The sequence below is a fragment of the Chenopodium album genome, chromosome 6 (genome assembly GCF_948465745.1).
Source record: "Chenopodium album chromosome 6, dcCheAlbu1.1, whole genome shotgun sequence".
NCBI classification, from domain to species: domain Eukaryota; kingdom Viridiplantae; phylum Streptophyta; class Magnoliopsida; order Caryophyllales; family Amaranthaceae; genus Chenopodium; species Chenopodium album.
The window spans coordinates 75,162,956-75,174,636 of record NC_137839.1 but is presented as its reverse complement, the minus strand read 5'-3'; the positions used below and the strand labels follow the sequence as shown (position 1 = coordinate 75,174,636).

General features: G+C 36.4%; 1 protein-coding gene across 2 annotated transcripts; it reads right to left on the bottom strand.

Moving 5' to 3' along the window:
- Positions 1 to 5,650: 5,650 nt before the first annotated feature.
- On the bottom strand, positions 5,651 to 10,878 carry LOC145635303 (COP9 signalosome complex subunit 6a-like). 2 transcript variants are annotated; one of them, XM_081686584.1, is made up of 10 exons: positions 10,727 to 10,878; positions 10,191 to 10,463; positions 10,010 to 10,098; positions 8,736 to 8,829; positions 7,923 to 7,984; positions 7,724 to 7,802; positions 7,533 to 7,625; positions 7,098 to 7,198; positions 6,903 to 6,958; positions 5,651 to 6,081 (listed from the first exon to the last, which is right to left on the bottom strand). In XM_081686584.1, the coding sequence occupies exons 2-10, from the start codon at positions 10,459 to 10,461 to the stop codon at positions 6,000 to 6,002; spliced, it is 927 nt and encodes a 308-aa protein (XP_081542710.1). In that variant the 5' UTR covers positions 10,462 to 10,463; positions 10,727 to 10,878; the 3' UTR covers positions 5,651 to 5,999. The 2 variants fall into 2 exon arrangements, with proteins under 2 accessions (XP_081542710.1, XP_081542709.1); XM_081686583.1 differs by having other exon boundaries at positions 10,191 to 10,471; positions 10,727 to 10,870.
- Positions 10,879 to 11,681: the final 803 nt, after the last annotated feature.

Below are 11,681 nucleotides of genomic sequence, written 5' to 3'. Positions count from 1 at the left end.
CTCAAAGTCACCATTAGTTCCGGTGTCATTAGCCTCGACACCAACCATGAATGAAACTCCACCTCCATCTTGTGAATCAGGGGGTCGAGAATGTATAGATACGGTTCTTCTGTTGGCAAACTCACGCATAGTATCTTCTCCGGGGGAATATGGAGTTGAATTGGATTGGGCCGTGGGTGAGACATGGGTGGCTAGGGGTGAAATTTGTGACAAATTTGGTAGCTTGGGGGTGGCAGTTTGTGATTCGATTTGAATGGCTTCTGTGTGTGCTTCTTGGTTGGCTTCAATATTGGCTTCGACAACAATGGGGTTATTTTCTTTGCCTAATTTAGCTTGCACAATTATATTAGGAGTGGGGCCTGAGGATAAATTATTTGATTTATCTTTTAAAATATTCTTTGACAAAGATAGATCTCTCTTCCTAACTTCCTGCCAAATTTTCAAATTTCCCATAAATTGTCCACCAATCTTGGGATTTTGATTTGATTTTCCCATAGAAAAAGGAGTCTTGGGTAATTTTATATTATCAATCTTAGAAGTATTTTCCAAATTGATAACATTTTCAACCTCAGCAGAATTATCTCCAAGATTCACTATCAAATCTTTATTAATTCTGTTGTTCAAATCCCCTGCTTCCATATCATCATCCTCTTTTTGCTCCTCTAAAATCACATATCTTGACCCATTTTTGGCAACTGTTGACTCCTTGGCTTCCACGGCTCGACCAAGGTTAACCCCCTTCGATTGACCATCCCTGTTTGACACTGCTTGCACCTTGTCTGGTTTGGATGGCCTTTTTCTAGGTGGAGGCTTCTTGACTAGCATCCAGGTACCGTAGTCCTGTTGCTCCACTGTAGGAATAGCTTCATCTTTCAAAGGAGTTGAAGCTTCTAGAACTAAGCTAATCCCCTCCTCAGTATGTTCCAGTGACTCACACTTGTCTCCTTGATGCCCAATTTTCCCACACTTGAAACAGATCATACGCAGGCCTTCATATTGTACTTGCCAAACTTTCCCTTTCAGCCAGAATTTCGAGAGTAAGGGTTTAGTAAGATCAAGTTCGACACTTAATCTAGTAAATTGTCCGCGTTGAGCCATAGCAGTATTGTTATCAATCCTTATGACCTTGCCAATCTTCCCACCAACTCTCTGTAAAAATTCTTTATCAAAATATTCTACAGAGAGATTTGGAATTCGTACCCAGACCGTGAGGAATCTCATTGGAGCGTCATCTGGAATGAAATTGGGAACCCATTTCCGAATGGTTAGGTAATTATCATCAAGCATCCAAGGACCCTGGGTGAGAACATGATTATAATCACCAATGCTAGAGAAACGAGCGATGAAGTAATCATGACCTAAATCTGTGAGCACCAAACCACCTTTCAGTTCCCATTTGCGCTGCAACCTCTTCATTAGAGACATGTACCCTATTTTGCCATTGAACATTTTTATTATTAGGGTATGTTTCCATGGCTGCCTGAGACGTTTTTTCTCTTCCTTTGTTAGCAGAATTATAGGACATTTTGGATCGTCCTCAATTCCCTCCGAAGGTTCGTCGTCATCAGAAGTTTCATCCTCGTCTTCCAGGATTGATTGCATACCTTGAAAGACTCCATGGCTGTCTGTGTTCACCATATCTCTAAAAGATGTAGATTGATGTTGTAATGGAGGAAAATGTCCCGCCTTATTCCCCTGCTGCATAGCCTTATCTGGATTGTTGTCGTTATTAACAATCCCATGATTAATTTTGCGTTTTGGTTTCTTAGATGAACGAGTGATTAAGTCATCTTCCTCCGAAGATAACCCTTGGTTGAGGGCTTTTTCCATGAGAGCGTTTATAGTAGGCTTTTCCATGAGAGCGTTTATTTAGTATCAATGATCAATCAATACTCTGTTATTAGTAAAGGGATGGCAATGGATATCCACTAACATGCTCCAACCGTTTTAAATAAATGGACGAAAATCCAAATTATATGAATAAGAAGCAGGATTGGACGTGAATGATACTTTTTTCACCCGCTAACCATCCAACCAGCCGTCTAACATATATTAAAATTTTAATTTAAGAATTTTAATGATAAAACATGAAATGTGCAGGAAAATTACTTGTTTTTTTTTTTTTTTTTGCAAATTAATTTTTCAAAGAATATGTTGTTATTGTTGCCTTTTATATTAGGGTAATGCTATATGCAGCCCTTAGGGCTGCATATAAGCATTTAATATCTTTCCTTTTTTAGTATTAAATTGGGAATTTATCAACAATTCACGAGTAAATCGGTGTAATAATTCTATATTTATTGTCAATTCTTTCCACTTTTAGCTTCTTATATGCAGCCCTATCTTTTTCCTATTAATAAAACAAAAAAAAATGTATAAATAATCGAAAATTAGAGTTTGTGTGAGTTATTTTCACTTTAATATTCATCTATTAGAATAATTCATGAATGCGGGTAAAGCTTCACCCGATCCGAATCCGATTCATTACCATCTCGAGTTGCTATCAATTGATTGTTGGTGCAGTGGTGATTGAGATTGTCCTTAGTAGGGAGGACCCGTGTTCGATCCCCTTGCAACAACAATTGGAATGGGACTGAAACCCAACCATCCAGAACTGATTCTCAAATCCGGATTAGCCCAAGGGGTAAACCGGGTGGAACAACCAAAAAATCAATAATCTGTTATTTTTTTTATTACTAATATGAAGTAAAATTATTAAAAAAAAAATGATATTATCACGTATAAAATCGAGACGAATCTAATAATATATAACTGTTGACACCGAAATTTTGTTAATTATTAGGTGTCGGATATATGTAAATAAGGAGATAACATCAAAAATTATAAGATATTTATCTTCTGAATCTCATAGATTATTATCTTTTACTCTACGACTCTCTATATAAAGAGGGTCGAATTTAGGGTTTAATTAGGCTCAGATGGAACAAGTCACATAGACCCCATCTCCTCCCTACTACGCCCAGTATTATAAACAAATATCAAAACCTAGCCCTTTGGAGAGAGGAATCAAGAGATCCACTTTCTACCTCTTTAAATATATATTGCAGGTTTGAATTTTTATGGTTAACAAATTGGCACGCTCGGTAGGACAATTTTCGCTCTTCATCTCCGCTCTTCAAGTTTCAAAACTCGTAGGTTTAATGGGGGCATGACAAATTTGCTTTCAAATTCTACAGGAAAGTTTCGAGATCAAGTTGCATCCGATATCAAATCTCCACAGCAGGTCTCGAGGGGGCATTTGTTGACACCGAAATTTTGTTAATTATTAGGTGTCGGATATATGTAAATAAGGAGATAATATAAAAAATTATAAGATATTTATCTTCTGAATCTCATAAATTATTATCTTTTATTCTACGATTCTCTATATAAAAAGGGTCGAATCTAGGGTTTAAGGAGGCTCAGATGGAACAAGTCACATAGACCCCATCTCCTCCCTACTACCAAACATTGTAGGTACATAGTATGGCCGACAACGCCCCGTACTATAAACAAATATCAAAACCTAGCCATTTGGAGAGAGAAATCAAGAGATCTACGAGAGTTGTAATCCACAAATTATCAATAAAATAATTGTTCCCGTATATTTTTCTACCTCCTTAATATATATTGCAGGTTTTAATTTTTATGGTTAACAAATTGGCACGCTCGGTGGGACAATTTTCACTCTTCATCTCCGCTCTCCAAGTTTCAAAACTCGTAGATTTAATGGGGGCATGCCAAATTTGCTTTCAAATTCTACAAGAAAATTTCAGGAGTCGGAATTAGGGTTTAATTAGGCTCAGATGGAACAAGTCACATAGACCCCATCTCCTCCCTACTACCAAACATTGTAGGTACATAGTATGGATTAAGCCGACAACGCCCCGTATTATAAACAAATATCAAAACCTAGCTTTGGAGAGAGGAATCAAGAGATCCACTTTCTACCTCTTTAAATATATATTGCAGGTTTGAATTTTTATGGTTAACAATAACGTAATTATATATATATATATATATATATATATATATATATATATATATAATAAAATCAGTAAAGGTAGTATTACAATACAAAATATACAAAAATATACCTCGTATTAAAAAGAAAAATTATGCATGCTTGACAATGCGAAACTTTGAATAATGATATCCTCAATGTTGAAATTTGAAAATTTGCATTTAGACAATTCTAACAATCAATTATAGAAATATATTCAATTTTATTTACTTATAAAGCTCAAAAGGTGATCAAATCAGTGCATGTGAATAGTATCGAAGACAATTTAAGCCACTTAACACAAAAACAGAGGGATTATTTGATAATAAAGAGTTTGTTAAAATGTTCAAATCCAATGCAGACCATAACAATGGATCGAACCAAATATGAAGAGAACCAGTCCATGTTATTATTAGGGTAAAAAAGAGAGGAAACAATCCCTAAAGAGAAACAAAACAATTTAACAAACCAACACTAGGGCAAAAGAAACAAAGGTTATGCCCAAATGCCTAACTCAAGGATGTCGGCACTAAACGAGACAGAGTCTCTCCACCCAAGTCCTCCAACGAAATAACCTCATCTCAAAGATCACCACCGCTGAGTGTGAGGGATAGCTCAAGTGGTTAAAGCTCCCCTCCCGATTCCAGGTGATATTGGGATCGATTCTCATCACCCGCCCTTTTGGCTCTCTAAACACCAAAAAAAAAAAAAAAAAAAAAAAAAAAAAAAAAAAAAAAAAAAAGAAAAAAAAAGAGATCACCACCGCTTAAAAGCTAGCAAATCGACTACATGGCTATAGAGTAATTTTTTAGTGGCTTGGTCTAATTCCAAATCTAACATAAGTAGCTTGGTCTCCAAGTCTTGAATTTTGGTTCTTGGTACAGTCCAATACCATTTTACGCCATCTCAAATAACTGCAAATGAGATAGGAGGTAATCTCCAACTAGGGGTGTTCATAAATCGGTCCGGACCGAACAAATGGACCGGACCACCCCGGACCGAACCAGGACCGGACCAGACCGAATTAATCGGTTCGGTCTTCGGGTCTTGAAATTCATTTTTCCTGTCTTCGGTCCGGTCCGGTCCAAAACTCTATAAATACCGGTTTTGGACCGGACCAATTTTTTTATAAAAAATATGTGTGAAACCTTAAATAACGTTTAAAATTATCCTTAATAAGCTTAGAATACTTTAATTTTATAAGTTTTTTTGCACTAAATATACAAAAAAAGACGCAAAAATGACGTTACAATATCGTTTTTCCAATATTTTTTTTGTGTTTTCCTTGACTTTATTAAAAATTAATATTCTTTTTAAAAAAATTCTTAAATCGGTCCAAAATGGTCCGGTTCGGGTTTTGGACCGATTCTTTCGGTCCGGTCCGGGTTCGGTCCTAACTTAATCGGTCCGGTCTTCGGTTCTTAAAATTCTAATTTTCGGTCTTCGGTCTTATCCGGGTTGGTCCGGTCCGGTCCGGTCTTGGACCGATGAACAGCCTTGTCTCCAACTTCTAAGCATAAATTTTAGGGAAGCCCTCGTGGGATAGTGTCCTTACTCCTTACCATAGAAAATAAAAATTCCAACTACAAATAGATACACATAACAAAACAATGAAGGGAAAATTTTGAGATGCCACACCAATTTCACTAGAACTCGCTGAAATTTTGCTTAACTGCCTTAACCCGTTTTCATCACAATATTCACAAAATAACCCATGAATTGGCCCACCACAGTAAAAATAATCATAGACACAATGCACTTAAGAAACCACCTTGCTGAAATGGAGACCTAAAAATCACTAGAAAATGCACTGTCGAAGTATTCTGTAACAAAGAGCATAACTACTCTAACAATCTACTTTTGATTGCCGCATATTTCAATCATAGACACCAAAAATCCTGATCCCAAATCAGCTTCGGAATGAATTAGACTTCTTCAGTATCAAAAACTCAGCTTCAAGTAAAAAAAGATTCCTGTAGAAATGAAGCTGCTGCGCTCATATAAAAGCACTTCGTCCTCCCCTTCTACCGTGCCTGTCATATGCAGTATTGATTTTGTCGACAAGCTCATTCATCGAACTGCAATGAAGAAACAAAAGTCAGCCTACAGACCTGAGCCTTACAAGCATAATAAATTGAGAATAGTAAGCACAAATGTAGACATAAAACAGAACAAGAATCTACAGCCAGTTCAATCCTACTTACTGTCATTAAAATAAACATCATCAATTTGCATTCAGAATTACAGACCCACATCAATATCCCTCAAAAAAAAAAACAACCATGCACTACAGTAGGCCTTCCAACTTGAGTTAAAAAAAAATGACATCGTTCCAATTTCATGTCTAGAAGTCTCAAGCAGTAGCACAGTTCAATTTCACACATCTCAGTACAAATGGCAACAGGGATTGGAGAGACAATTATAACCTAATTTTGTGTATCAGATCTAGGGAGAGAGACCGGATATTTCTTCTACGCACGTATCATAGCCGCTTTTGTTTTGTCACGTTTGTACATCTTACTTTGTTATACCTCTAAGTATAATCATTATACTAATCCCCCTCAACTAAAATAAACCTCATATATGAACTCATAAGCACATTTATGATTTATCTATAAATGTTCCAACAGTCATGGTGAACACATCACTATGGTTAGCAATGGTCTTATCAAGTATGAATTTCTTAGTAGTAATTAGTAAACTAGTAGTGAAAACAGTAATTGCCAAAAATAAATGTAAAAGCATTGCTAGATTTTTAATAGCGAAAATTAATTGGGAACCGTAGAGGGAAAGTAAGCATATAATAAATAAATAAAATTAAAAAAAAAATTGCAAAATCAGGACTGAGGAGGAGAAGGAGGGGGGTTCAGGAAAAGGCTTAATATTGAATGTCTATTACCTTGAGCAGTTGGTCAACATGGCAAGATAAGTAACCAGCACAGTGTCATTGTATTCCTGTAAAAGTAAGATCTCTAACTAAGAAATTTCTTTTAGCATAACTGTAAATAACCAAAAGATGTATACAAAAATCATATCTCTGAGTTAAAAAGTATATTCACAATCCTATAAGTTGACAGCGTTGAAAAGTATTCACCATCAGAAAATCATCTTGAAATTTCACAGATTCGATAGCAGGTAATCTCCGCAGAAGGCTTGAAACTTGTCTCAACAGTGAATTCTCACAAGGAATTTCACCTGCAATGAAGAATGAAAAAAATTAAAGACCAAGTTAATAATTCAGCCCACATTAGTCAAACCGATACTATACCTCTCATCTCACTTTTATCATGCTAACATAACGACATAATAAGCCTGTACCCAGAAGTGATGTGAGAAATTGTTATCATTAGACTAGCAGCTTAGCAGGATTGTATTGAACAACATATGAACTATATAAACACCCACTTCTAAAAAAAAACCATAGACATGCTTCATCCTAGATCACTAAAAAAACTAGCTGTAACCGCGTCCAGCAGCCCAAACTTAATGAATGTTCTTACCAAAAGAAAAGAAAAGAAAAATAACCAACCTTTCTGCATTGAAGAAAGATACTGAAGCAACACTTTAACTCGGCTATTCAGCATCTTTATTGCACTGTGAATACCAGTCAAATGAGCAGCCACTGCATACAAAAAGCAATTTGAGAGAAGCATAAATTAAACCTATCCAATTTTGTTTTATCTTATGTCATCAAAAGAGAAACTTGGCAGATGAGCTCACATTGGGTAGCGGCAGATCCACCATCAGCTGGTTTTAAATGTGCAACATGGTCAACTGAGATCCTTTCTGCTTCTACTGTCTTCAAGGAAATCAAAGAGAAACTCAGTCAAGCAGCAAAAACCATGCACAGTATTTGAGGAGACGCCAGGAGAAGGAGAAAGTTAACACTAAGCAGGGATGATTATGGGATCTAGCATACCTCGATGGTGTAGCTTGAACGAACAAAGATCAACTGTGGAAGACCATCAATGACATGCAGCTCTGAAATAAAAAAATCACAACAATTAGAATGACATGGAGGGAAAAAAAAAAGGCATCGCCTTGTCATAAGCTGCAACTTGGAAGAGACAAAATTCCGATTTCTTAATCCTACCATCTAATTCAAGGGACAAGTAATAAATAAAGTCAGGTTACAATCAATTTAGAAGCCGAATAATTATTAACAACCACCACCTCCACTTTATAGCTCTTGCAGATAGACCAGCCTAACTGGTCAAAATTAATAAGGGATTGTTTTATTAAGAAGTAGACCATTAGAGAACTTATAAAAGAGTATTATCTCTTTAGTTGAGAACAAAATATACATCTCTATATAGACACAGTCCAAGTCTTGCAGAATGGGACGGAGAACCTTCACGTTAATCTCACACATTAAGCCAACAAATACTAACCTTAACTTCACAATCTAAGTGCAATACAATATATCTTTCATGCAAACATCATCAATTTCATCAGCAAAAAAAAAGCCTCGAGAGTATCTTACATAAATAAAGAATTCTAATTTGCAACAGACATCAAGCATATAAGCAAAGCGTTGAAAAACCATTTGGAACCAAGCTTAAAGAGTTAACGTAATTGCCAATAAAAAATTTCTGAAATAATGATGATACATTCATAAGCCAACTCAAGTTAAGAACAAAAAAGAAAAGGGGTACTAGGAACTCAAGTTCACATGAATCACATCAACATGCCACAAGTGAAGAAAGAGATGGATAGGAGAAATCAAACATACCGCTTTCAAAGATGGACACTGGGAGATCCTTCTGTGCATGGTTGATGGAAGGGTGGAGTAGGACATAAACAGGACTTTCGTTGATATCCATCAGCTGTACCAGGACCACAATCAGAATTTGTTACCAGTGGAGAAAGAAGTATCAATAATGCCTCACACGTTCATGCTTCTTGAGCAAAACATATTATAAACCCAAACAACAAAAATAACCCCACAGTGGTGTTCTATGGAAGAAGGAATATGGTACAGAGAAAAAGAAAGACAACATGAAGTATGTCACAAACTGCCCTTAAGTCTTAGTACCTCTAAAATTGATGGCCGTTGAATAGACTTCTGAATCAAGGGTCTAACAGAGTCACTATCCAACTGAGACACTGTTAGACCCTTGATTACCAGTGGAGAAAGAAGTATCAATAATGCCTCACACGTGCATGCTTCTTGAGCAAAACATATTATAAACCCAAACAACAAAAATAGCCCCACAATGGTGTTCTATGGAAGAAGGAATATGGTGCAGAGAGAAAGAAAGAAAACATGAAGTATGTCACAAACTGCCCTTAATGTCTTAGCACCTCTAAAATTGATGGCCGTTGAATAGACTTCTGAATCAATGGTCTAACAGAGTCACTATCCAACTGAGACACTAGTGCATACATTTGACCCCTCTAGTGCACTCTAGATAGAGGTCCTGTAAAAGGTATAGGACATTGGAGTAATGACATAGAAGTATAGAACACATCGATTATTTTTTTTATTGTTCTTACATTTAAGGACAGAGAGAGTGGATAATAGAACACCATCAGACCACATTAGTTTACAAAAAGGCAGCTTCAATGATGGCTATATGAAAACTACTCAAAACTATGTTTGCTAGGAGTTAACCCTATTCGAAACTCAAACTATGGCATGATGAATGCTACTATTCAAGCTCAAACTGACCTCCTTTTCCCTCTTTAAAACTCCAACATCATCAGTAAATTCTCGGCTATAAGAAATTAGGCCAAGTACTAGAACATGACGTTCGAAGGCTGATTTCTTTTGAAATATGATTTCCATAGACAATAATTGTAATCCAAGTGTCTTCTTTCAAACCAAATACAGCCTAGATTAAACTCATAAATAGCAACCAAACACTATGATATTAAACTATAAAGTAAAGGGATATACCAAGAGAAACCCTATTGATTTAATCAATCTACTTAAAACCCATATATTTGCACATTATTATTCAATCAAAGAGCTCTAAATTTAAAGGAGAAACATAAACAACTCACAGCTTTATGTATATGCATATCAGATTCTTGAGCATCAATCCCAGTTGAATACCACCCCAATATATAAAAATTTGGGAAAACCTTCTTATCTGTCCAAAAAACACAAAACAAACACCCAAAAATCAATTCGATCATTCACAATACCAACTCAAAAAACAATTGAGCAACAAAAGAGGCTCACAAAGCTCCTGCTTCTTTTCGAGGAAACCGCGGTCAAGCGAATGAGTGGCAGAATCATATAAAAGCTCAAAACTATTGAAGATCTCAACAGTTCTTCCCTTCTGAACACCAATCACACAACCATAAACCCTTGGCGGAGGCGACGGTTCGCCGCCATTGGAGTGAGTTGGGTGCTGCAATTGAGACTTGACTCGGGTGAAATGATCGGAGATGTTGAGAATTACAAGAGGATGAAGCTTGAAGGTTAGTCCACTACTTGATGATGCCGCCATATCTACAAAACTTCAGAGGAGAGAGAAAATCGCAAATTAGGGTTTTTGCGCACGAATGCTGAATAACAATCACAAAAGTGAGGAATCAAAAAGGGGAGAGAAGTGAATTGCGAAGATTCTAGGTTTTGAATTCCAAGTTTTTCAATTGATTATGCACAGAAATTTGAAAAAATTAAGATAAACAATCGTATTTTTTAAAAACAAACAATATAATCAGAAATTGAAGCAGAAAATAGATGAAAGAGAAGAGGTTGAAGATCATCACCTGAAAGCAGGAATTCTCTAGAAGGCGGTAGGGCAAGGAAGGGAGGGAATACTGTGATTCGAACTCCAGGTGCTGGAGAATTGTTTAATTTTGAGGGGAAATTATATAAGCTTTGAACTTTGGAGGGTCAAATAGGGATGTCAATGAGCCGATGCCAATAAGTTTCGTCAGACTTAACCAGGGCCGCAAAACTCGAACCTAAACAAATGAGTTTGGACAAAAATCGCTCAATACTACAACTCACTTTAGCTACTTTCTTTTAGTATATGTTATTTAAGGTTGAAAATTTGGAATAATATGGATTCGTGTAAAATTTGGAAATTGTAATCAAAGCAACACTTAAAAAATCATAATTCTTTATTTTTATACATAGTATATCTGTGATTGTTATATGTAGGCAAGTTCCAAAAGAGGAAGAAAATACAACAAACAAAAATCTTTATATCAGGCACAATGCAATCCAAATGTTTCTAAAGGCGAATGAGCTTCATGTTTGCACAAGTTGGGATGGTTAAACGAGCAATAGAGTGTGTAGAGCAACAGGTCAGTAGTATGAAAGTGCGGTGAGAAGAAGCTGCCAACAAGTGGTGTTTCCCAAGAGATAGTTAAGGTTTTTTTTTTTTTTTTTTTTTTTTAACAATCAAATAAGCAAAACAGGGGAGATACAAACTAACTACCCTTCCTTGCTGCAACGACAAGGTTATGGGCCTCTACTACTTTACATCTCTTTACTTTCTTAATTGAAAAACAGGTAAAAAAAAATCCTAGTGTAAGACTTGAGTTGTTCCACCACTTGCTTTACCTCCCTTTTCGCGTTGCTTCCGTCTTCGTAGCTCTTACGAGGTCCAAGGAGTCAGTGAGAATGGTGATGCCTTTTCCAGCCAAATTAGGATTCTTTACAGCTTCGAGTGCTGCAATAGCTTCTGCTTGTGCTGGGGATATTGCAAAGACTGGT